The sequence below is a fragment of the Zingiber officinale genome, chromosome 5B (assembly GCF_018446385.1).
Source record: "Zingiber officinale cultivar Zhangliang chromosome 5B, Zo_v1.1, whole genome shotgun sequence".
Taxonomy (NCBI): domain Eukaryota; kingdom Viridiplantae; phylum Streptophyta; class Magnoliopsida; order Zingiberales; family Zingiberaceae; genus Zingiber; species Zingiber officinale.
Window position 1 is genome coordinate 72,774,588 of NC_055995.1, and position 25,256 is coordinate 72,799,843.

At 33.7% G+C, this 25,256-nt stretch overlaps 1 protein-coding gene across 2 annotated transcripts in view; it reads right to left on the bottom strand.

Annotated features, from left to right (window-relative positions):
• The window catches only part of LOC121984516 (callose synthase 10), a 111,120-nt gene that overhangs the window by 21,275 nt on the left and 64,589 nt on the right, over positions 1–25,256 (bottom strand). For both annotated transcript variants that reach the window (XM_042537473.1, XM_042537472.1), the window contains exons 20-34: positions 23,451–23,500; positions 23,273–23,359; positions 23,083–23,168; positions 22,962–22,989; positions 20,114–20,211; positions 19,905–19,986; positions 19,662–19,819; positions 19,448–19,568; positions 18,671–18,768; positions 18,483–18,573; positions 18,246–18,406; positions 18,047–18,156; positions 16,166–16,282; positions 15,948–16,016; positions 15,685–15,862 (exon numbers count right to left, since the gene is read on the bottom strand). In XM_042537473.1, the coding sequence (XP_042393407.1) occupies positions 15,685–15,862; positions 15,948–16,016; positions 16,166–16,282; positions 18,047–18,156; positions 18,246–18,406; positions 18,483–18,573; positions 18,671–18,768; positions 19,448–19,568; positions 19,662–19,819; positions 19,905–19,986; positions 20,114–20,211; positions 22,962–22,989; positions 23,083–23,168; positions 23,273–23,359; positions 23,451–23,500 (1,534 nt within the window). The remainder of the gene's footprint in view (positions 1–15,684; positions 15,863–15,947; positions 16,017–16,165; positions 16,283–18,046; positions 18,157–18,245; positions 18,407–18,482; positions 18,574–18,670; positions 18,769–19,447; positions 19,569–19,661; positions 19,820–19,904; positions 19,987–20,113; positions 20,212–22,961; positions 22,990–23,082; positions 23,169–23,272; positions 23,360–23,450; positions 23,501–25,256) is intronic.

Sequence of the window (25,256 nt, forward strand, 5' to 3'; positions counted from 1 at the left end):
GGAACTTGATCTATTTCTTGAAGAAAATTCAACGTGCACTGATTGTAGTGTCAAAATTCACTGCAATATTGAAAAGGAGCGTGTGTTTGATTTTTTTGGCCAATCTTAATCATAATTTGGATGAGGTGCGTAGTCATATGGTTGTATGTGATCCATTTCCATCTCCTAAAAAAACTTTAGGAAGGTCGTGATTACCAATGAGATTATTGCACCACAATCCATTAGAGTAGATGTTTTAGCTTTGGTTTCCACCAAAAGTCCCGCACCAAGTCAATGTCAAAATAAACACCCTTGGTGTGAACACTGCATCCTTAGTATGAACATTGCAACCGACTATGCAACATCAAGGATGAATATTGGGAAATACATGGGAAGTCAGCAAATTGACAACCACAAAAAAGAATAAAGGTCATGGATATCATACTCAATCAAGCCAAGAAAACCCTACTATCTCCGTTCTTTCTGCTCCATTCACCAAAGAACAGATTGAACAATATTATAAACTCCTCAACCAAATGGTCCTCGATGCTTCTTGCAGTTCTAATGTTGGCTCTTGCTCTGGGAAACTCAATTAATCCATTTGTAATCATTCAACAACCCCTTGGATCATTGATTCTAGAGCCTCTAACCATATGACAGGTGGCTGAAATCTTTTTTGCTCCTATTATCCATGTTCTCGTCAAACCACTGTTAGGATTGCTGATGGATCATTAGTTGTAGTTTCTGGCATAAGCAATATTCGATTATCTCAGCACATTATTCAGAAATATGTGTTTCATGTACCTGCTATAAAATGTAATATGATTTCTGTCAGCAAAATCACTCTTGATAATCAGTGTACTGCTAAATTTTTGCCTTTGTCGTGTCAATTTCAGGACCTACTATTAGGTAAGACGATTGGCAATGCTAAAATTCACTAAGGTTTTTATTACTTTGCGGATACAAATAGTATCTAATGTTGCTTTTAATTATGTTTCTAGTGATAAGAAAATAATGTCTTGGCACTATCATCTTGGTCATCCTAGTTTTGGTTATTTGAATCGTTTATTTCCCTCATTATTTACTAATAAAGATCCTTTGTCTTTCCATTGTAAGGTGTCGGCTAGTTAAGCATACTCGCATCCATTGCTCTCCAAAACAATATAAATCATCTACCCATTCTCATTAATTCATAGAGACATTTGGGGCCCCTCACAAATTCACACCTCATGGGAAAAGATAGTTTATTTCATTTATTGATGATCATACATGTGAAGGGGAGCCTTGGCACAATGGTAAAATTGTTGTCATGTGACCAAAAGGTCATGGGTTTGAATCCTGAAAACAACCTCTTGCAAAAAATAGGGTAAGGTTGCGTATAATAGATCCTTCCCCGAAACCCCGCATGACGGGAGCTTCGTGCACCGGACTGCCTTTTTTTTTTATTGATGATCATACACGTGTTACTTGGGTTTATCTTCTAAACGACAAATGTATCATCTTCAAAGCCTTCCACAAAATGATTCAGACCCAATTCAAATAAATATTCAAATTCTTAGAACCGATAATGATAAAGAATATTTCAAGGCCGACTATTTATTGGAAAATGAAATTATTCATCAAAGCTCATGTGTCCATATTCCACAACAAAATGGGATTTCTGAATATAAAAACGATCATTTGTCGGAGGTAGCATGTGCCCTTATTTTCACCATGCATGTTCCAAAATATTTATGAGGAGATGCAAACCCTCAGAGTTGTTTATCTCGTCAATCGTCTCCCTAGTCGCTCCACAAACATTAACACACCTTTATCTCTTCTCACCCACACATATCCACAAATTTCAATAATCTATCTTTGAAGACATTTGGATGTATGGCCTTTGTGCATGTCCATGCCCATAAGCACAACAAACTTGACCCTTGAACTCTTAAAGCTGTCTTTGCAGGGTTTTCCCCTACTCAAAAGGGTTATTGTTCTTATTGTCCACACACAAGAAAAACATGTTACTTGTGATGTCACCTTTTTTGAAAGCATCCCTTATTTCAAAGGGGAAGGATGATGAAGGTTTAAAAAGAATCAACCACGGCAATGCCATGGATGACACCACGGCTGTGGTGTGCCCAAATTGAAGTGGAGAACTCAAACGCGCCACGACCTAACCATAGCATGTTCCATGGCCGTGACGCTATCAAAAATGTGCCACAGCAAGGTCGTGGCACATTCTCAAAGGATGATGAAGATACTCTTCCTTTGCTTAGTGTTAATTTGGACATCACACCTGTCTCTATGTCTATCCTATCCAAGTCATCCCTTAAATTAGTGAAACGGGAGGAATATCAAATCAAAAACATGATATCCTAGTTTATTCAAGGAAAATTTTGAATCATAGCCACAACCAAGAAGATGAATTGATGGTAGAATCCTATAACAAGTCAGGTATATTTCTCGATCTTGGTATACCAATTGCGGTTAGAAAGGGTGTCCGATCTTGTACCCAACATCTCATTTCGAACTTGTACCCAACATCTCATTTCGAACTTTATCTCATATTCTAATTTATCCTCCACATTTAATGCTTTCACTTCAAATGAATTGATTCTCAAGTCTGTCATGGAGGCACTAGTTATTCCTAAGTGTAAGATTGTTGTTCTTGAGAAAATGCATGCTCTAAAACAAAATAATACATGAAATTTGGCAGAATTACCACAAAGGAAAGGTGTTGTTGTTTGCAAAAGGGTTTTCATGATTAAGTATAAGGCTGATGGTTCAATTGAAAGGCACAAGGCTCGTCTGGTAGCCAAAAGTTTTACTTAAACCTATGGGATTGATTACACTGAGACCTTTGCTCCTGTTGCCAAATTCAATATTATCAGAATTCTTCTATCATTGGCAGGCAACTTGATATAAAAAATGTCTTTCTCAATGGAGAGCTTGAAGATCTTGGAACACCGAGATAATTTTAGGGAAAGGATATTGCTCGAAACAAAAAGGGCATTTCAGTGTCTCAAAGGAAATACACTTTAGATCGGTTGAAGGAAAGTGGCATGTTAGGATGCAAGCCAAGTAACACGCCAATTGAACTGAGGAATAAGGGAAAAAAGTTTGACGGAAAACTAGTTGACAAAGGCATCTATCAGCGTCTTGTTGGAAGACTCATCTCTCCCACACATGCCCAAACATCGCCTTTGGAGTTAGCATGGTAAGTCAATATGTGCACTCACCATGCCAAGGTCATCTGAATGCAATAGATATAATCTTGAGACACATATTTGTTGTGTCCAAAAGGAATTCACGTATCTTCACAATGACATGATATTTTCCACTTAACCATGTTTTTGGACTCTACCCAAAAGGCCTCATGGAAATAGAAATATCTTACATTGTTTTAAACTCATCTTTTTCATATCTTTTCAATGTGGGACTTTGATTGTATCCCAACAATCCTCTCCTCAAACAAAGAACCACCATTACCATGAGCATCCAGTCACTCTTGACCTGTTTCGGGCCTCCCCGCGAACATCAATCACCCTGACATGCTCCGGGCCCTCCCCGCAAACATCCAGTCACTCTTGACCTGCTCTAGGCCTCCCCGTGAGTTCACCCTGACCTGCACCGGGCCTCCCCGCAAGCATCTGATCATCCTGACTTGCTCCGGGCATCGGGTTACCTTGATTTGCTTCAGGCCTCCTCGCAACTTCGTTCAAGGTCACTCCACATGGCATCTAGTCTAGATCATGGCTCCGATACCATTTACTGCGTCAAAAGGAATTTACATATATCTCCATAATAACATGATATTGTCCACTTTGGGTCTAAGCCCTGATAATTTTATTTTTAGGCTCTACTCAAAAGGTCTTATGTCAATAGAGATATCTTATATCTTTGTAAACCCATGATCTTTTTCATATCTTTCCAATATGAGATTTTGATTATATCTCCAACAATATTCTTTGCAAAGACTGAGGATAGAAGAGTCTATGCATACACTGGCACAGATTGGGCAGGATCAATGGATGATGGAAAGTCAACTTCAAGGTATTGCACGATAGTATGGGGGAATTTAGTGACATGGCGTAGCAAAAAACAAGAAGTAATGCTAAAGTGGAATACAAAGCTATGGCTCAAAAGAATGATGAAAAACCTAAAAATTCAGTTTGAAGATACTATGCTACTCTATTGTGAATATCAACTATCAGTAAGCTCACAATCCTATTCATCACGACCGAACTAAACATATAGAGATTGATCATCATTTCATTAGAGTAAAGGTGAATGAAGGCATTATCAGTATTGAGTATATTCCTACATCTCACCAACCAGCTAATCTTCTTAGGAATGGATTATCTGAACAAAGCTCATAAAGTTATTGAAGGCAAGCTTTGTCTCATCAATATTTACAGCCAAGTTTTAGGGAGAGTGTAGAAAATAATTAAATATTTTATCTTTTTTTTTTGTAGAGTCAATCTTGGGTGCAAATAGGATATAATCAATTAAAATGATTTGATAGAATAATTTACTAGGTAGAATAGTTTTTTTTTCTTTGTTTATTTGTTCCTTCTTTATTTATCAACTCCCATTATAATTATAAAAAGGGTGTCTTGGTTCATTAATATAATATGAGAGAATTTTTCTTCTCAACTTAGTTTATAGGTTTACTTCTATTTCAAGTTATAGAGACCATAATTGACAAGAAGGAATGAAATAACCATTTACAAAAAACTTGATGAGGAACAAAATAGGAATACTTATTTCTTAGTTTGATTTATGAATCTTATATTTGATTTGTAGAAGCTAAGTAATACACAAGGACTAGCCTTCGTAATGATAAAATACCTAAACAATTTGTTTAGTTTGTCCAACTCACACGATCAAATTGCCCCAGTGCATGCCTGAGAGAATCAGTATGAGTACCCTGTTTAACACAACTGGCCCACTCAGCTAGTCTCTTCTAAATAGTTTGTACAATCATGTACAATAAATCAATTCAGCACGACCAATTCCAGTATTGAATCCCACCCCAACAATTCTGTCTAGCTAATTGACTTGTCTAGCTTGCTTGTCTGCCCACCCCAACAACTCAACCCATCCAACTTATCTGGCCCACTTCGCCTTGCCTGCCTATCGAATCCCATCAGCACTGCTTTTCTCAATTGTAGAATATATTCTTTGATGAATGGAATAGTTAATCCTGTGATAGAGTGCATTAGCGATTAGGGAACCATAGTTGCAAAGGAATTGGTATCTGAGTTTGTTTTTGAAATCAAACATAGCGATACTTATTCTATGGGGATCGATAGATATAGAATAGTTATTCCTATCAACCAAATGTACCTAAGTGAATGCCAGTATCAAAGTTTTAATATGCATATAGAAATTCAATCTGCATTGGGAATCAGATTGTCCACTGATAATAATAAGATAGAGAATCAGATTATCTTGGATGAAATGGTCTCCCAGTATATGCGCTTCTTAATAACAGATGATAGCACAATTATTCAAACACAAAAATAAATCAAAATCTGTTTTCAGGAAAAATAGAATATACACAAGAGACTGGTTTAGAATTGTAATCCATCAAAGAAATATAATAATTTTAGTTACAATAAATACACTAACATAATTGTTAGAATCATATAATTTATGATTAATATCATATCTTCAAGATATATAATGATATGTGTCCTAGATATGAATCAGAATGCGAGAGAATCATGACAACTCAAATTGATTCAATTCGAACATGATATGAATCTAATTGACATATATAATAAAAAGAAGAGAGATCAAAGAAAATGCAATCTTTAAAGCCCACAATAATATAAATTTATATATCACACTATGCCAAGCACACTTCAGCACGAGTTGAAGCATGCTAAAATAAATTATTTTACTAGTTTAATCCTCTACTAAGTTTATTTAATGCTAAAAAGGAGTATATCAATTAAATTAAAATTTTATCATACCATATCAAACTAACAATCAATGGACATGCTTCGACAAGTGGAGAAGCATGCCAAAATGAATTCAGATAAGTTTACACCTTTAATCCCCTATCACTTCATTATTTTACTTCAAAAAAAAAACAATTCAGCAATTAAATAGTTGGTTAACTGCCCGCCTTAGTGTTTGAATCCGAGCAAAACTAGGTTTCAGTCTTGGCTGGCATGAAATGTGTCATTAGTGTCAAGTGTTGGAGGATGTCGAGTGTTGGAGGTATGCCAAAGTTGAGCACCAGGAAGAGTAAGAGGACTGGGAAGTTGTCCACAACGAACTCGAGTAGGGTCTCAATAGTGGTTGCTGAGTGATCACATGTGTGTCGGTTACAAAGTGGTTTCCCGTGGTTATATGTGCCTCAAGGGCTCAGAGAGTAGTCACTTGCATTTTGAAAGCTTGTGGTAGTCGCATGGAAGTCTCAGGAGTTTGCAATTTCTTTGCTGACCATGAATGAAATCAGTGACCTTAAGTAAAGCTATTGTTGTTGCTAGAAGTCTTGTGGAAACTATTATCATGGTGCAAAAGTTTTGGCGCAATCTCAGGGCTCAGAGAGTAGTTTCCCGTGGTTATATGGGCCTCGAGGGCTCAAAGAGTAGTCACTTGCATTTTGAAAGTTTGTGGTGTCGCATGGAAGTCTCAGGAGCTGAGTGATCACATGTGTGTCGGTTACAAAGTGGTTTCTCATGGTTATATGTGTCTCGAGGGCTCAGAGAGTAGTCACTTGCATTTTGAAAGCTTGTGGTAGTCGCATGAAAGCTGTGATCACATGTGTGTCGGTTACAAAGTGGTTTCCCGTGGTTATATGTGCTTCGAGGGCTCAGAGAGTAGTCACTTGCATTTTGAAAGCTTGTGGTAGTCCCATGGAAGTCTCAGGAGCTTGCAATTTCTTTGCTGACCATGAATGAAATCAGTGACCTTAAGTAAAGCTATCGTTGTTGCTAGAAGTCTTGTGGAGACTGTTATCATGATGCAAAAGTTTTGGCGCCATCTCAGGAGTCTCACAAAGTCACCATTGTAGACACAAATTGGTGATGGGTGGGGTTTTGTTGTCTCGAGCATGTTCTATGTGTTGGTTGAACAGCGGAAAAAGTTTTCCCATGCCAACCAGAACCATATTTTAATCCCTGCCCACCCTATCAACACTTAAAAAAAAAAAAAAAATACAGATAAGTTTTATCTTTTTAATCTCTTTTCATTTGTCTCGTTTACATTTAGAAATAAAACAATAACAAAAGATAATTGAAGTAAAAGTTTGGAGACATAAGTTATAGAAATGCAACCAGTATCTTACAAACCATCATTTCAATATAATCTGTTTATTTCTAAAATAGAAATTTTAACAGTTACTTAATCAATTGAATTCAAACTTTAGAGACATAAACTAAAAAAATATAACATCTCAATTAGCAAACACTACCAAAGATATCATTAGTCGAATTCATCTCAATCAATGTCAAAGTGTGTCTAAGCATATTGAGTCACAATTATGAATGGCACACGAGAGATTAACCTTGAATTTTGATAACTTTTCAACCATGTCACCCATGACTCAATTCTAAGTCATGCAAAAAATCCTAACACAAGTCAAGAATTGCTATACACACCCAATCTGACAACCATGTTATCCAATATTATGAATACAAATAGAAAGGTATCCTTCCTAACACCTTGAGTTTTGGGGGATTAGTTATTAACTACAAATTTTAGCATACCAAAGTATAAAGTGAAGGATTAATATAGTGAGTGGCTCAAACTGACAAGAGGAAAAGGGAGAATAGATGGTGACCTATAAATAAAATTACTCTTGAACACAAGCAAATCAATAGTTAATAGCATAGGGTGCTCATATGTGGACTTGATTGATAGTGTCATAATTGTATAAAAATGTAGAATAAAACAGTTCAAAACAAAGATAATGCTAACATATTAGACTTTACGTGGTTTAAAGTCCCACTAATTAATCCACAATCTATAGATTCCGTAGGTGGAACAAATCTTGTACACTCCAAATTACTTGGGATAATTACAAAGAATGTATTCTCTCCACATAAATTAACAATATGAGTAAAGAAGAGAGTAACACCAAGTTGCTTGTAGAAGAAAGCCTTCACTTCCAATAAGAAGGCCCTTAGACATTATTTAGCTTGAGCATTTGATCATAACATATCATAAATGCACCTCTTACCAAGTCAAACAATTTCAAATGAATATATAAAACATGCTCCAATGACACTATTTTGAGCACCTCCAATCCACCAAAAATAACCTCAAATGATGTTCCAAATATTCCAGTTGTTGGTCACCTAGTGACTCTACCATCTAGTTGATTGATCATGTTACTAGTTGAATGTAGCTCAAACATAAACATTTTGTGCACCCCGAAGCTCGGTGTTCAATCAACTAAGGCTCATCTCCAGTCCACTAAATTTGCTCAAAGATCTCTCCTTCATAAAGCTTACATCCTTGCAAGTCTACGAGAAATCCCTAAATTGTCAATTACAACCAGGTACTTGTTCATGGGTTGAAAGTGTCCTATAAATAACTACATAGACAAAACACGTTACCTAGTTGTATACATCATCTCCGTATGATGTTGCCCAAAAGCAAGAATTGAAGATTACAACCATTCATAATCTCTCATAGTTCACATATCTTCTAGGTCTTCAAGCGCTCCATTTGCATCATGTAGACTCCACATCGCTTGGAATTTTTTATCCTTCAAATGCTTCAAGCCATCTTTCACTGATCACCTTTGAGTCCACCTTGTTATGTACCTTTAAGTCATCTAGCACAATCCATTCGACTTGGCTGCCAAGGCAACAATCACTACAACTCGACCATGCCGAATCACAAGAACTCCAACCTTCATGTACAAGTTGCTAAGTCCCTAAACACCTTATGTATGCATAAAAATCACAGAAAAATTCTTTGCCTCACTCACCAAAACAACCCCAATTGAACCCGACCAGTTGAGAGGATCATTCCCTAATAGAAACATGATTTTAGAGGCGATGCAGCATCAAAATTGTACCATCAACCCTACAAGATCCATTTCAATTAGGTTATTCCCATGATTAGCTTGGGCTTAACCAATCAAGTTTATCAAACAACACTTCGCTAGAGTGTTCCTTCATTTATGTATCATTGCCTTCTCCATCTTCCCTGACCAAATGTTCAATGTCTTCCTCTGCCCTTGTCATAGTCATCATAGATTGTTACGAAACCATGATAAATGGCAACACATAACTAGGGTTGTAGTCCTCAGTCCTAGCCCTTACAGTAACCTTTTGCAAACCTCCATTTTGTTCTAAATAGTTCAAGTATTGTGGAGATAATTAATGGCCTTCTAATTACAAGCTTTTCTGCTTTTGTTTGTCATACTCAAATATCAAATAAATTAATGGGCATAGATTAAGTTGATATGAATCCGAAAGGAACTCTTCGGAACAATGCAGACACTTAACCTCATTTCTCTATAGCAATCCTTGTAATGGTTCGGAATAGATGATGGATCATGATCGTTGTTCTAATCCTTGTATATAATTCATGGTTAAAAGTATCAGCTATCATTATCGATATCAGAAGCTCCAAATCCTTAGATATCAACCGAATGGATCAACGCAATTAGAATCTATCAAAAAGATTGAAAATAATAAAATAAAAATATTTACAGAATGAGAAAATTAAAGATACAAAAAAAATAATAAATTGATAGATATATGATTAAAAGACCAAAAAAGAGCCATCTTAATCAAATCTTATAGCATTATATTAATAAATCAATTCCACTGTAATCAACTCAAATCCTATTTAAATCAAATTGGATTGATATTCAATCAAATGATTTAATTAAATCATACAATGTAATATGAGTTCACTAAATAAAATTGAAATGGCCGCAACAGGTTGGCGTAGTTGGTACTTGCATGTGTGTTTGCTCCAATAGGTCTTGGGATAAATTCTCAACGGGTGCAAATGCCTCATTGGGTGCCTAAGCTCACCATGCAAAGGCTCGTTGCACTATGGCAAAATGCCCCCCTGATTTACCTACATGTATCTTGTCGTGGGGCCGATGATAATGGCCACTTAGGTGAGCGATATCAAGTTTTGCTCCAACAAACTAAAATTAAAATGTCTTAATTAATTAAAATGAATTTATGTAATTAATTTAAATATGAATAAATTAAATTAAACAATTTAAGTTAAAATAAATTAAATTTAATTAAGTTGATCGAATTATTCTTATTTAATCAGGTTCAATCCAATTTACATAAAATATATAACTTAAATTAATTAAAGTAGAATAAATAAATTAACAAGAGTAATTTAATTAAAATTAATTTTGAATTAAATTAAGCTCAATTAAATAAATTTTAATTAATTTAACCAAATTAATCTTATTTAATTTAAATAAATCTTATTTGATAAAATTACATAATGTAAATATGTCTAATCTGAATTATTTACATTAAATAAATTTTAATTTAATCAAATCAGTCTTATTTCATTTATTAAATTCAATTAGCTAGTTAATTTAAATAAATATTATTTGATAAAATTACATAATGTCAATATGTCTAATCTGAATTATATTACACTAAATAAATTTGAATTAATTAAATTTGAATTTGGTTAAATTAGACTAAAATAATAAAGTAATGGACTTCTCAATCATTAATTCATATATGCACACTTATTCTCAATAATTAACTACAATATATATAAAATAAATACAAATAATTATTTAATATCAATATTATTAATTCTAATAATCACTGCACACATCTCTCCCACAGGAATAGTCATCTCACAACACATGCAAATAGGGACATCATAGGAATGGTCATCTCACAGCATACGCCAAGAGGGATAGCTCAAGCGATTTGGTTTGCATGGTCAAACTTATATCCTATTTATTCCGAGGTGCAAATGAGAGAGATGGATAGCACATGAGTCTAGACCTCCTCTGTTTACTTATTAAAAAAATAATAGACGTACAAAATTTGAATTCATCAGCTAATCAACTTTGATCCTTTTTTCGTCCACCTAAAAAAAGGCAAAAGAAACTTTCCACCCTTCAAGTGATCAAAGCGGCCAACTCAGGCAAGTAGCGAACCCATAGTTGTGGCCTTTGAGGTCGCGGCCACAATTGCAACCTCACGAGGTCACACTATAAGGGCACGGTCACAATTGTGACCTCACGAGGTCACACTGTGAGGTCACAACCTTGTTGGTGACCTTGCAACCTAACCACTAGAAGGCGGCCAGCGGCCTCATCGCGAGGTCGCGATGAGGCTAATATGACCACAAGAGGGCAAATGATGACCAGTGGGGGGTTGCAACGACTGTGTTGTTCATTGAATGATTGGTTGCAAGGACTTTATTTCCCTCTTTACTTTGCTATTTCTTCTTTCCTCCATCTTTCCCTTCGTTTCCCCTAAGCATATTTTTCCATCACAGATCCTTTTCCCTCCATCCGTGCTTCAGAGTAGACAGAGCATGAGAGTAACATCTCCTAGTCGCCTTTGAAGCTTGCGCCAACACCATCTTGGCTATCAATTGAAGATTCCTAGCTGGTTTGGCAAGATCATCCCGTTACCTTAATTTTTTATCCAATTTCTACTAAATTTGAACAAGCTAAGAGAGAATGTTAAAAACATAAGGTCTAGAAAATCAGCTGGAAGAAGATCATGTAACACTAATCCCAATCCAACTTGATCAATCCATATGGGATTGATCGAGCTGGGATTGATCGAGTATGCCAACAAGTTTACAGAAGTACCTCAACTATTTGGCACATTAACTATCTTCACTATCAACCTCATTTACTCACTCAAGAACTAAGTTCAATGCAATCAACATATGTCAACAATGTTTAACTTTCATTCCCTCTTCCAAGTTAGGTCTTGTGTGAATGGACCCAACCATGCTCGCTGATGGATGCTTAACAATTAGCGAAAATCATGTTATATCGGAGCAAATTACTTCAGCACATAAGAACCTTATATGTTAAAGGGAGCTATTGCATACTTGTTTAGTGTATCCATATAGCAGGTTATGCTACAATTAATGTATGGTAAACATAGGATGCATGATCATTCAATTCTACTTAATTTCGTTCCATAATTTATCTTCAGGTTTATGATGCGTCATTCATATAGCTTTACGGTTATAGGACCTTACTATTCATACCTAAATTCATGTTGCATTTGATGTTTACATTGCATGTTCTCTTTCTTTTTATCATCCCTAATTTCATGATTGGCTATTGAGTTGGTCAGGCTAGATATTCAAGGATGGTTGTTTCTCAACTGAAGTATGTTTCTGCAATTCTGCTCCAGCATTACATTCAAACATGCACGCTAGGTGAAGTTTGTTGGTGGATGGATCAACCTCAGGCAGGGCATGGAGAAATTTCATAAAATCACCTCACCCATTCACTCAAGTTGAATAAAATTACATTGGGGGTTCAAGAGGTAGACAGAGACCAAAGAAACATTGGCATAATTTACATATTTTAAGAGAAAATATAGCTGTGTCGGTATTTCTGTCACTGACCAGAACAATAGATAAAGTTTTGGTATTGTATCATGTCATGAGAACGATTTTAATATTTATATAAATGAATTATTAATATAAAATGATTAATTCTAGCAGAAGTTGTAACTTCTAATTATCTATTTATTTTAATTGTTTGATTACTTGTGATTGTTAACTCATTTTTTATTTCTCTTGTTGGTTAATTCGATCAATTTAGTGTTTAAATATGTTGGCAAACAATCAAGTTTTAATTTTTACCATTAGCCATTTATAAGTTATATACTTCTTTTACTTTATTGAAATAATAAAGATGTTAGCCTAGCATATATTAAAACAATTAAGGAATAAGGATGTAATAACAAGAGAAGTGTTTTCGATAAAGATAGGGTTAGAATTCATATATTTTTGTACTAGTTATGGATGACTGAGAGAATCCAAGACACATTACGATAATGCATCTTATTTGTTAAAGACATTGTTTTATTTGATGAGACACGTTAATAAATGCTAAGTTCGAATCTTTGCGAGAAATATTAGAAGTAAACGTTTTAGGTTTAGTAAACACATAATATATAGAATTTAATTTTAATAGTAATCGGCATACCAAGTAAATTGTTAAGATAAGAGATGACGAGTTTAATTGAGAGCTCTAAGTATCTAGGATCGTTTGTGTAAAATGATGAAGGGGTTAATAAAGATAATTTACATAGGATCCAAGTAAGTTGGTTGAAATGGAGGATAGTATTAGGTGTTCTTAGCGGTACCTCTATAGCTTAAAGGAAACTTTTATAAAATGACTTAGACCTACTATACTATAAGGAATTGAATGTTGGGCTATGAATCAAGTACATAAATAAAAGATAAGAGACATAGATGAGAATATTAAGGTAAATGTGAGAACATATGATGAGTCAGATAAAAAAAGACAAATTCAAAGAGAAGTCAGTGTTGCCCGCGATTTTTTTCTTTCTTTAATATTTATTTATTTTATTTAATTAATTAAATTAAACAATTCCTAAGGAGGATATGGGTTATTTGAACTGAAAAAAAATAATATTGTAAATTTAATTTAAAATTTTTAAAAATATAATAATTCTTATTTATATTCTAATATTTTCTTTATCATTTTAAATTTCATTTAAATTTTTAAAAAAAAAAAATTCTAAAAAATTAAAATTCTAATTTTTAAAAGAATTCTAATAAATTATATTTAATTAAATGAATAAATAATTAATTTATATAATTATTATTAATATAAAATAATATCTTGTATTAATTTATATTATTATTATTATTATTATTATTATATTATTATAGATACTTCCATTTTAATTTAAATGATTGATATATCAATTCTATTTAAATAAAATTATTTTTAATTATTTTTTCTAATAATATTAAATTATTCAATAAATACCGAAACTGTATCGGCACGGTACGATACGATACCGAAACCGTATCGTTCCGGTCTGAGACCGAAACCTCGGCACGGGTCGAAATTTTAAACCTTGGTATGAACATGTAGTTAGGTGGTCAATAAATGTCCCACTTAAGTGATATGAGAGCATAACAAATACGCACATAAATCAAGAAAGAATAAGACCAAAGAAATACTAGATTAGCAATGATAAAGTAGGATAAAATGCATTTAAATATAGATAATGATATAGCAGGGGATCGAGCCCAATGGCATAGGAGGATTCATATAGCCAACTCCACTTGATTGTTGTTGTTGTATACTTCTTTTGCTTCATAATATTTATAGTTAAAATATATATTTTTTCAGGTAAAATGTTAGAATAAGAAAAAAGAAAATGAGACCATCCCTGGTTAGCAATTAATTAGCGCATGTTTTGCTTTAAAATTCTTGGAGCAATTCAAACTTAGAGGCACAATGGACATTACTTGTGCTTAAAATAAAGCTATATTTTTATGATTTTCTGTTATTGTGTTTGAAATTTGTTTATGAGCATTTGTTAAAAAAAATAAGCATTAAATATTAATTCAAAACTTTATCGTTTGATTTTAATTTAATTTTATTTATTTCACTTAATTACAATTATTAGGGTGAACAAAAAAAATATAAATACAAGACTTAAAATATTATATTTTAGGCTTATAGATTATAGATTTTGTTATTAAATTTAATTAATTTTATAAAATTTAAAAATGAAAATATAATATTCAACTCAATCAAATTTGAAAAATTAACATTCAAGAATTTTTCTATAAAAGTGAATTAGTATTTAAATTTTTTAGAAAAAACCTAATTCATCATGTGTATATTTATTGCGATTGATAAATATCTCCAATAATATTCCAATAAAATGAATACAGCAACAACAAAGCCTTATTCCAATAAAATGAATAGTGAAAGAAAAATATTAAATATTTTCTCAAGTTAATCAAATAAATTTCTTTATATCAAAACCTTAGGCAAACTCTAGCTATTTCTTCACACTTGTACTAAAGCTAAGAGAAGACATAAAGGAGGAAAAGAAGAATCTCATCACAATCTCTCTGAACATTAGTTTTCTCATTGCATATTTGTATGATCTCTTAACATTATAAAAATAAAATTTTCACCAATTTTAGATACCACATTTTATCCTATTTAAACATTTAGCATTTAAACTACTTTAGACAAAATAGATAAGTAAATAAGTTAAATTTTAAGTTTTTAGGGTTGAGTTTAAGTTTTATATATATAATCATATTTAGTTAGATTAGTGTTATTGTTAAAGGTTACAAATTTAATTCCTCTTCTTCTCTCTCCCCATAGACCTCTCCTCTCCTTGATTCCTCTCGCTTAGCCATTACGTCGCCCGCATACCATCGCCCTCCACCTGCGCATAGGTACTCCCCCCTCTTATCCCTTCTCTTCATCGGTCTTTGTTCTCTTTACCTTTGTTTCCACTGTACATCACATGCTAACGTCGTTGCACATATCAATCGATGAGCAGAACATGGCTAGCATGTTTGACACTTAACCCTTGATTACGAGTCAGAGTAGTGCATAGAATTTAACCCCATAGAGTTCATATGAATGTATGAGATATATGGAGCCAACCCCCAATAGTTGGGAGTGAGTTTGATATTATGATCTCCTATAAACTTTTGATCCACATAATACTCAACTAAAGAAAAGAGTTTACTAAAAATACTAACCTCTGCATAAGGAGTAAAATATCAGCTGCCTCTGGAGCCCCTTTTTGTTTCTGTTGACCATAAATTTGGCATGAAACAACATATGTAAATTTAATGTCTGCTTGGGCCCTTGCTTCAGGAGACAACTCATATCCCTGTGTGCTTATGTAATCACTAACAGAATAACCATCTTCAATTCCTGCATATGAATTGTAAAGACAAGGAAAACAAAAAGTAGCATTTAAAACTATCATTGGAAAACAACAAGAAAAAAAAAAGAATACCTCCAAGATAGCGCTTTTCTAAATAACTTTGTAGTACAAGAGCCCTTCTATAGTACATCATACCACGCACTACAAATATCATTATGAAAAATCAAATGGATGAGCAAAGTTTATAAAACCATAGAAAGGAACATGATTTTATATGGGGATCTTAAATAATCAAGTTGAGAAAAACAGAACATAATCACAGTTACTGTCCATTTTAGAATCAGGCAAACCTGTTCTTGCCAATGTTTGGCCACGATACGATGCCCAAAATCGTAACTCCAAGCTATCATCATCTTCAACAGCATCAGCAGTTGATTTAATTCGTTCTAGAAAATTTTCCCACTCATCTAGGACAACAAAATGAACAATGCGCAAGTGATGTTAATTGTTAAGTAAAATCACATGTGGTAGAGGAAATTATCGTCGCAGAGAAAATTTGCATGATAATGTCATACAGGCAAAAAAAAAAAAACATTTCCAAATGAGCTAAATATTAGTCTGCTAATACGACACTGCAGAATGCAGAGCAAGACATACCCAAGTGACATTCTGTAACCGGAAGAAAAGACCGTTAAGAATCAGATACTACACAATCTTAAAAAGAATGACAAGAGAATAAGTTTAAATTCTTTTATAAAAAAAAATAATTTTGAATAATTAGAACAAAGCTCATTGTTGTAGCAAAAAGGTGATTACACACACTCAGAAACCCCTCACAGCCTGTCCCAGATTATGCGAAGGGAGGTAAATCACGGGGTCAGTTTATAGCAAACCACCAAGTTGGCTAGGGAGAAAAAAACTCATTGTGCAACAGGAAGAAGTTGAAATTTTAATTAAAAGGACCTTATAACATGTGTCCTAAAGTTTTAATCAACTAATCTTTTACACTTTACACTCAATATTATAGATATAACAACCTTACATTCCAAAAACTATGGTTTGATATCTCAAACTTTACACTCGGCACAAACAATGTCTCATGTATCGATGTGTCAATCATGTCGATAATTATCATGTCATTCTAACACTCAACAGCCCTTGATAATGTCGTATCTTCTTCTTTTTATTATTTAGCTATTTTCTCCTTTCACATCCAATTCACCATCGGCACCATATATTGAAATGTCGACACGATACCAAAACAATATAACAATATTGTTCTAGTCAAAGACCGAAGAACTTCTTGAGATTTTGAACCTTGCCAAAAACTAACCCACAACTTAGAAAACCATATGACTGAAAGCCACTTAACTTGGATGAAATCATACTAAAAATACTGAAAATCCCACCAAAGTAAAGAACATTGTTCAGTGACCAAACCGAAGTGAACCACAACCCCAAAACCAACCATAGATGACACAAGGTTGCACTTAGAAATACTATACCTATCTTTAACTAACCCATTTCCATGTTGTGTTGAGTCATTATAATATAATATCAACCAAAAATTACGTTCAATTTGGATCTAAATGACATCATCAAGTGATGTTTACTCTTAGGTAAATTACCCCTCTTAGGTAAATTACCCCAGTGCCTGAACAAGAAATTATTTCAAAAAATAGTAGGGAGTGAGACTATCGACCAACTTAAACTTTAGTTTTAGAATAACATGACATATCAGGCTGGTTCAGTTTTTATTAATTAGCAAGCAGTACGGTATCCAGATATGTTATATAAGAAAATCTAAGCTCAAAGGTCATTTGACCTAATAGAAAGATTACGTAATAAAAAAGCATTGGATATCAAACACTACCAATGGATGTCTTATGTAACCATAACATGATAAGCCAAGCAATTCAAATTCACGATAGCACTACATCATATATAACTTTATGTAAGTGATCGGGAGATGATGCAGAGTCCAGAATGGCAGGGACTAGGGAGAGAAGAATGAAAGATATCGAAGGACTATCTAGGATTGCAACAATAACATGAAGATCTAATTACAATGTTTGGCCATCAAATGATACAGACTTAAAACCTTGTCATTAAAAAGGCAGCTCTAGAATAGTAAAGACAAACTTGAAGTTGAACTATATAGCATTTAATAAAAGAATTATAAATGCATCAGGAACCCATGTTATGTTCTTCAGATAATTTTGAAACATTACCGGGATAGATTTTCTGAAGATAGAAAAGGGTCGAGATCCCATCTTCATTTTCAACTTTTAATTCTGATTTGCTGAAGAGGACTGTCTCACTGTAGTACGGAGTAAATACACTACAATCCAAAAAAAACTCCTAGCATTAATCAGACGCTAAATATGAAATATGGAAATTTCAGAAATTCTGAAATATATTATATACTACCAGAAAGGTATCATCTCAGAAACTGGTTTAGCAAGAGGCATGTCCATGAACAACGAGTTTGCAAAGAATTGAAGTCTCCTTCTAGCTTCTAAGTTCTTCGGAATATTTGCTGCAGAATCTTTTACAGTTAAAAGTAGATGCAGCCGTTTTACCTGAACAGTCTATAGAAAAACACACAGTAAGATAGCTACATACATACTAATAATGTTACCAAACAGGAGCATGAAAGTTGCATACAAATTCTTCATCTCTGGGCCATGAAATTTTAGAAAAAAAATGCCCTTGATTTCTTTCTCTTGCTAAAATTTGCCAGGTGTCAAATTGCTCTCTGAGGATGAAAGAACTCATTTTGGTTATACAAGATTGGTGTGTGAATAAAAAAAACATTTCACAATTCCTTCAAATGGCATGGAGTTCAAGGGCACCTCAAATTTGATGTCAGCAGATCATGAGTAACAACATCATATAATTCCTGTGCAGCTCTTGAAGCACCAGCAGCAAGTTCTGGAGTCTCATCTCTTATCTGCATAATAACATATCATGCAAAACCACAGGGAGGGAAAAAAAACCAAAGATTCTGCTTCTGGAAGTACAAAACAAGGTAAATAGATTATCTTCTATAAAATATAACAACAGGTTAAGATATATATATATATATACACACACAGCAACAGATCAGCAGCCTTGAATAAAGATGTAAGCCACAATAAAATATCTTGGCAAATTTCTCGATAAATCCACATGAATTATAGCAGAATTCCATCAAATGGGACTAGAATGGAAATTTTGTATGCAAGAATGAACAAAAGAAGAAAAAGTTGAAACTGTATTTTAGTTATTTTTGCTTAATGAATTAGTAACCAAGTGCAAGTATCACATTGTGGAAATTTTAACAATCAGAATGTACCAGAAACAGAAACCAAACATGCAGTCTAAAATTTAAAATGTCTTGAAACTAAGAAACAATGAAACATTATGCTCTAAATGTTGGACTAATAATGCACTCAATTGGTGGTTAATCACTAATCCAACATAATTTCTTAATATCAACTGAACCCTAAGAACAAGCATCCAAGAATCACAACAAGATCACACCCAAAGATGGCAAGATTGTTTGAACTTATGAGTTATGGTTACTTTCTATTTCTTTCACGTTACGTATAGTTGTAAGAGAAATAAGCTCAGGCCTCAGACAGACGTACAAGCAGCCCAGTTAAGGCGGAGAACCTTGACAAAACCAACTGCAGCTTTTTAAGTGTTATGGTCACTACCAATGAGCCCTCTGAAATACTGTTATTAAGCTCACGAAATAATGTTTCCACCCTGTCATCAAGAAACCATTCTTTAGTTCACAAGATACATAAAAAATATTATTTATTCTTAGGAACAGAACTAGTGAAACAACAATGTGTATACCATCTTCCTTCACCATCAAATACATAATGGAGAATCCTTTCTGAACTGTAGAACACTTCCTTGACAGCATATGCCATGTACTTGTCCTTTGAAATTCTGTTCCATAGATCGTCTTGTGTATCTTTGCAATCCAAAGCAAGGTCAATTGCCAATGGAATCTAACCACCAAAAATAGATTACAATCAACATGACAATTGTCATATGTTTTGTTCAAAAAAGAAGCTATTATGGTTGATGACAAACCTTACTAGTGAGAAGAAACAAAGGCCATTGTACTAATCGCCAACTCCCAGAATTGCTTGGAATAGAAAGCAAATCCATTTCACTGGAATTAAACATGCAGCAAGAATATTAACCTAGACTAATTCAACTAGTAAAAGAAACATAAAGTTCAATAAAAAGAAACTCAATAGGAGTAAATTTCAGAATATGCACTTAAAAAGTTTGTTTACCGATTGTTAATGTAGTCTTCTTCCCGCAAACTTTTGATAATTTCATTCCAAAAGGGGGAGAATTTAGCTGCAAAGTCTCTGGCTGTATCATTTGATTCCTGGCACCAACAGGAACAATAGGCATCTTAAGAACAAGTCCCAACATAAAAATAGCATTCCTATTAATCTAAGAGAACAGTAGAGCTTCCATGAGAACTTGAAACAAATTGAGTACTTAAAAAGCAAACTCACTTAATAAGGGGCACTTTCTATGTGTACATCTAATATAAAGAATTTTGTTTGGATTTCTAGTTATTTGAATAAAATCAATAAGCAACCACAAAACTGAAGATCACTATGTCGCAGCAAAAAAAACAGGCAGTACAGTTATTCCAGTCACAAGGTAGCGATGATTCATCTGAATTTTGTACTTGTGAAACACAGTTTCCTGAGCATAATTAAATCAAAACACTAAAACCAGGCATGGAATTTGCTAATTGCTCTTATTAAAGTTCTCAGAAGTTATACAGCATCACAATCAGGTTCCCAATTGCACCCATATGAATATGTCATAATCAGCTAATATGAATCTCCATGATATCCAATATTCGGTGACAGCAGAGAAGCTAAATTCTGTATTCCAAATATTTTTTCCATTTTCACTAGCCTTCTGCAATTAATACCTCTCCTACAGCTTATTGCAAATCCACTGGCATCAGGAATCTAGCCCCCAATACCAGATATTCCAAAGATGTTGTAAATCATTAACCCAATAATGCAAACTGCAAGTTGAGATTGCAATTGCATTAACCCCAGCTAAGATGCAAGCTTTTCAGCATATGCAAGACACCTGAATTTCATGACCCCAGCATCATTGCACAGCAGGTGCTGTCACCACTGCCTCCTAGGTATAATATTATATGATCATCCACTTAGACTTTTCTGACTATATACTCACTAACTCATATTAGCATTTAAAAAGAATAAGGTAAACAACCAAGTTGAAAAGGAACTCAAACAAGGGGGGAAAAAAGATGGTGATAGAAATGATGGTAAAAGCTACTGTAGTGGGAAAAAAAAGTAGATAATCCAGCAGGTGAAAAGAAATAAAACAAGTCCAAATTTTGTGAGTGATATTGTACATCACCTTTATTCTTATAAATAAATAGGTATTGAAAAAAAGACACCTTGATGCACACCCATGCTTACTCCCATGCAGATGCAATGTTGAATTTGGTGCTCGTTGCAATTTCAATTGGCGGTTTAAATGTATACATATAGTTTGTTGTATATGTGACGAACATGCTATTAGTTACACATGTCCTATGATAAGTCTTTAATGTGGTCACTTAACGTGTACAACATTGACCTTATATAGATATCAACTTGACATTTGAAGTCATAATGAACATGTCATTTGGTAATAAGTGATTGAAACTCCTTGGTTCTTACTACTAGCTACTTTGCTAATATTTACCTATACCAAGTCAAAATACCTGAGTTTAATAGGACTTTGTCAACTATTTAATATTCAAAGTGTTCTATTAACATGTTTATTCATTTAATTTTTGACATCATACATTGTTTTCTAAAGAGAATCTTTGCACAACGATAAAGTTATTGTCATATGACCTTGAGGTCACGAATTCGAACTGCGGAAATAATCTCTTGAAAATGCAAGGTAAGGCTGCATATAATAGATCCAATGTGGTCCAACCCTTCCCAGGACCCCGCACTGGTGGAAGTTTCGTGCATTAAGTTGTCCTTTTATACATTGTTTTCTAACATTTAGGTCATGATGATGTACAAAATGATATTGAGGTGACAAGATTTTGACGGCATGGACAGAATTTGTTGTTCCACCCACCACCCGATATCGATACCAGCACAATAGTTTTTTTCCTTTTTAAAAAAAATTATATATTTTTAATTATTTTACTATTTAGGTTAAAAAAATATTTTTATAATATTTTTTAATTAATATATTTTATATTTACAAATACCGAAACTATATGTTCCTGTCATAAACTGAAACTCCGATATGGCTCAAAATTTTAAACCATATTTTAAATATTGATTGGTACAATGTTCTGATTGTGAATTTTTAAAAATAGCTTTTTTCTTATTCAACCTTTTTGTCTCTACTAATTTTACAATAGAAACTAAAAAAACATTTTTTTCAACCCAACGACTAACAAAAATAGCTAACTTACTGTGTAGCCTAGATTATTTGTTGTAAGCAGAACATAGTCAAAATTAAGAAAATTCCAAAGAAAGACTAATAGGGGGATTCATCCCTAAGTTTATTCATGTATTCAGTTTTAACCTATCTTTTCAATTTTGAATGAACATTTTGGTTGGTTATATTAATATTAAAAATCTCGAATCGTACTGGAGTTTCCATAGTGTTTTCATACTGTAGTGGTGTTTCAGTGTATAGTGTCGGTGGAGAACTGGAGAAGGAAGAAGATGAAAACAAAAAAGGAAACTCAGCTATATTCCTAAAAGCCATATGAAATGATATAATTTTGACATTGTACTGCAAGAACAAAAGCTAAAAACATACCAAACATTATTTCAATTCATGTCGACACATTTCGTACCATATCATATGGTGTCGAATGTTAACCATACTCATCAACATGATTGATACAACACATTTACAAGTGTCGAGTAGTTTTGAGTTTTGATAATTTATCCGAATATTACGTTTCGGTCGTACCACCGGGCACGGTATGAGATTTCAAACCATGGAATATATATCTTCTTAACACACATCAGAAAGCAATTACATTGGAACTTAAGTTTTTAGTAAAATAGATCACAGCCTTAAGTGAAATATGGATTTTAATACAAAATGAAGTCTTACCTGAGCAGGAAGTCTGCTTGGGATGACTCTAACAAAAAAAAAAATTAAAGAAAAATGAGTCACAAAGCACATAGTAAATATCTGATAGTGGGGGTACAAAGTGGAGGTGCAGAAAGGACACCTTTTCTTTTGGGATGGGACCAGAATTTTCGCAAAAGCTTCTGGAAAGCTCTCAAAACGTTTATGAAACATATCGAGAGAACGTATCTGTCATGAGTCAAATGAGAGATCCTTCATATAAGCAATTAAAACTGAAATTCTAGTAATTGTTGAGTTTTCCACACCAGAATGACATAGATTAGAAATATTACCTCCCCAAGACGACCTAATGCACCCAGCAGGCCACCAACAAGGGCAGATAATAGGGTGTACCATATGTGTATATCCATGAGGTAGATCTGGAAATATATTAAAATGATCTTATTTCAACTGTAACTACAATATAAGGCAGTATTGATCTTTAAGTTATTGAAGCAGAAAAATACTCACAGCAAATATAGGTGCCCAAAGACTAAGGACAGTCAAAGCATTGTGATTCCCTGGAGATGCATAACAAACAAAATAATTAGCAATGTTATGCCACACTTTTTCAGTATTAAAGTCAAATCCTGCATCTCATTCAAAAAGATTAAAAAAAAACTATCTTCCACACTAGAATATAATAAAATAAGCATAGTACACTTAGTATATTGTACAAAGAAGAATTAAAGAAATATTTTTAAATGGAAGGGAGTCATAACATGATCACATCCCAACTAATGATTGATGGTCATCATGTACAATATGGAGTGGTACTTCAACACATCAACATGTACATAGATCTGTCGAACTTCTATCATAGAATGCATGAGGTAAGAAAAATTTTAGGTTACATGGCCAAATTGGCGAGCATGATAACTGCATCCATTGGCCCTTCTGCAGAATCATACTCAGTGTCAACTGCATCCGTTGGCCAGTAATTAATTTGCACTGACTGATATTGAAGATCAAGAAAAAGTTTATACATGTCTCAGTAAGAATCACAACAAATTCCCAAGTATTTTGCGCTGCATTAAATTAGCATGGGTCAGATGGACATAGCTAGAAATGAAGTGATCTGTATAAGTATGGCTGACAGAATTTCAAGACCATTGTTGACTTATTCAGATTTTTCAAACCTATGAAGCATAGCAGCAAGTTTTGGTTACACCTCTACTGGCACAAGGAATGAATTTTGATCAATAACTAGGTGTTTCAGATCACAGTTCATATTAAAAAATCATATATCTTTGTGTGGTTCAGACTTCCATAGGTAGACTAGACTATCTGTAAGAAAAACAAAAAGCAAAATAAGAGCTAGGAAACTACACTATGTATAACTTTATCTAAACTTAATAAGAACACAATTGTTTATAACCATTAAGAGGAGATCTAAACTTCCAAGTGTTAACATTCTACATGGTTACTTTGGTCTCTACGTGAAACAAAGTGATAACTTATGCAAGTTTGTCGTTAGCCTCATATCAACAAATTTTTATATGCAAAGAACAGCATAGTATCTCACTTCCCCTTTTGAACACTTGAAAACATGAATCATTATGCAGCACATCAAAATAAACAAATAAATAAATAATCTTAAGAATCCATCTTTACCATTCACACTCGATGCTTCTTAAATGTATGTGGAATTTGAATTCTGCTTTTTTTAACACCTTATTACTAAGCGTTGCCCACTCACATGCGATAAAAATTACTGGTTAGTTTAAAAGAAACTAACACTTATATATTGAACCCAAGTTACAATAACAACTTCAAGAATTAAGGTGCCAAAGCACTATGCTGATAATTGTGATGATACATATACTGGTGAACCTATTCAGTTGATTTAAAGTGTACACCTATTCAGTTCGATTTATAATACTAGAGCATGGACGCATTCAGTATTGAGTACATTGGTTTCATATGGCTAATGTTCAATCTAGCATATGCACGAAGCAGATAAGGTAATGAACAATGAGAACTCTGATAAAACTAAAGTTTGATTTATAATATTAGAACATGGACGCATTCAGTATTGAGTACACCAATTTCATATGACTAATGTTCAACGAATCATCTGCACAAAGCAGACAGAAAACCTTACATAAAGCAATAGAACAATGAGAACTCAGATAATACTAAAGTTTGATTTATAATACTAGAACATGGACGCATTCAGCATTGAGTACACTGATTTCGTATGACTAAAGTTCAACGAAGCTTTTGAAGTCTGTTGAAACATCGTCTTGATTGTTCTATGAGGAAGATTCAACATTG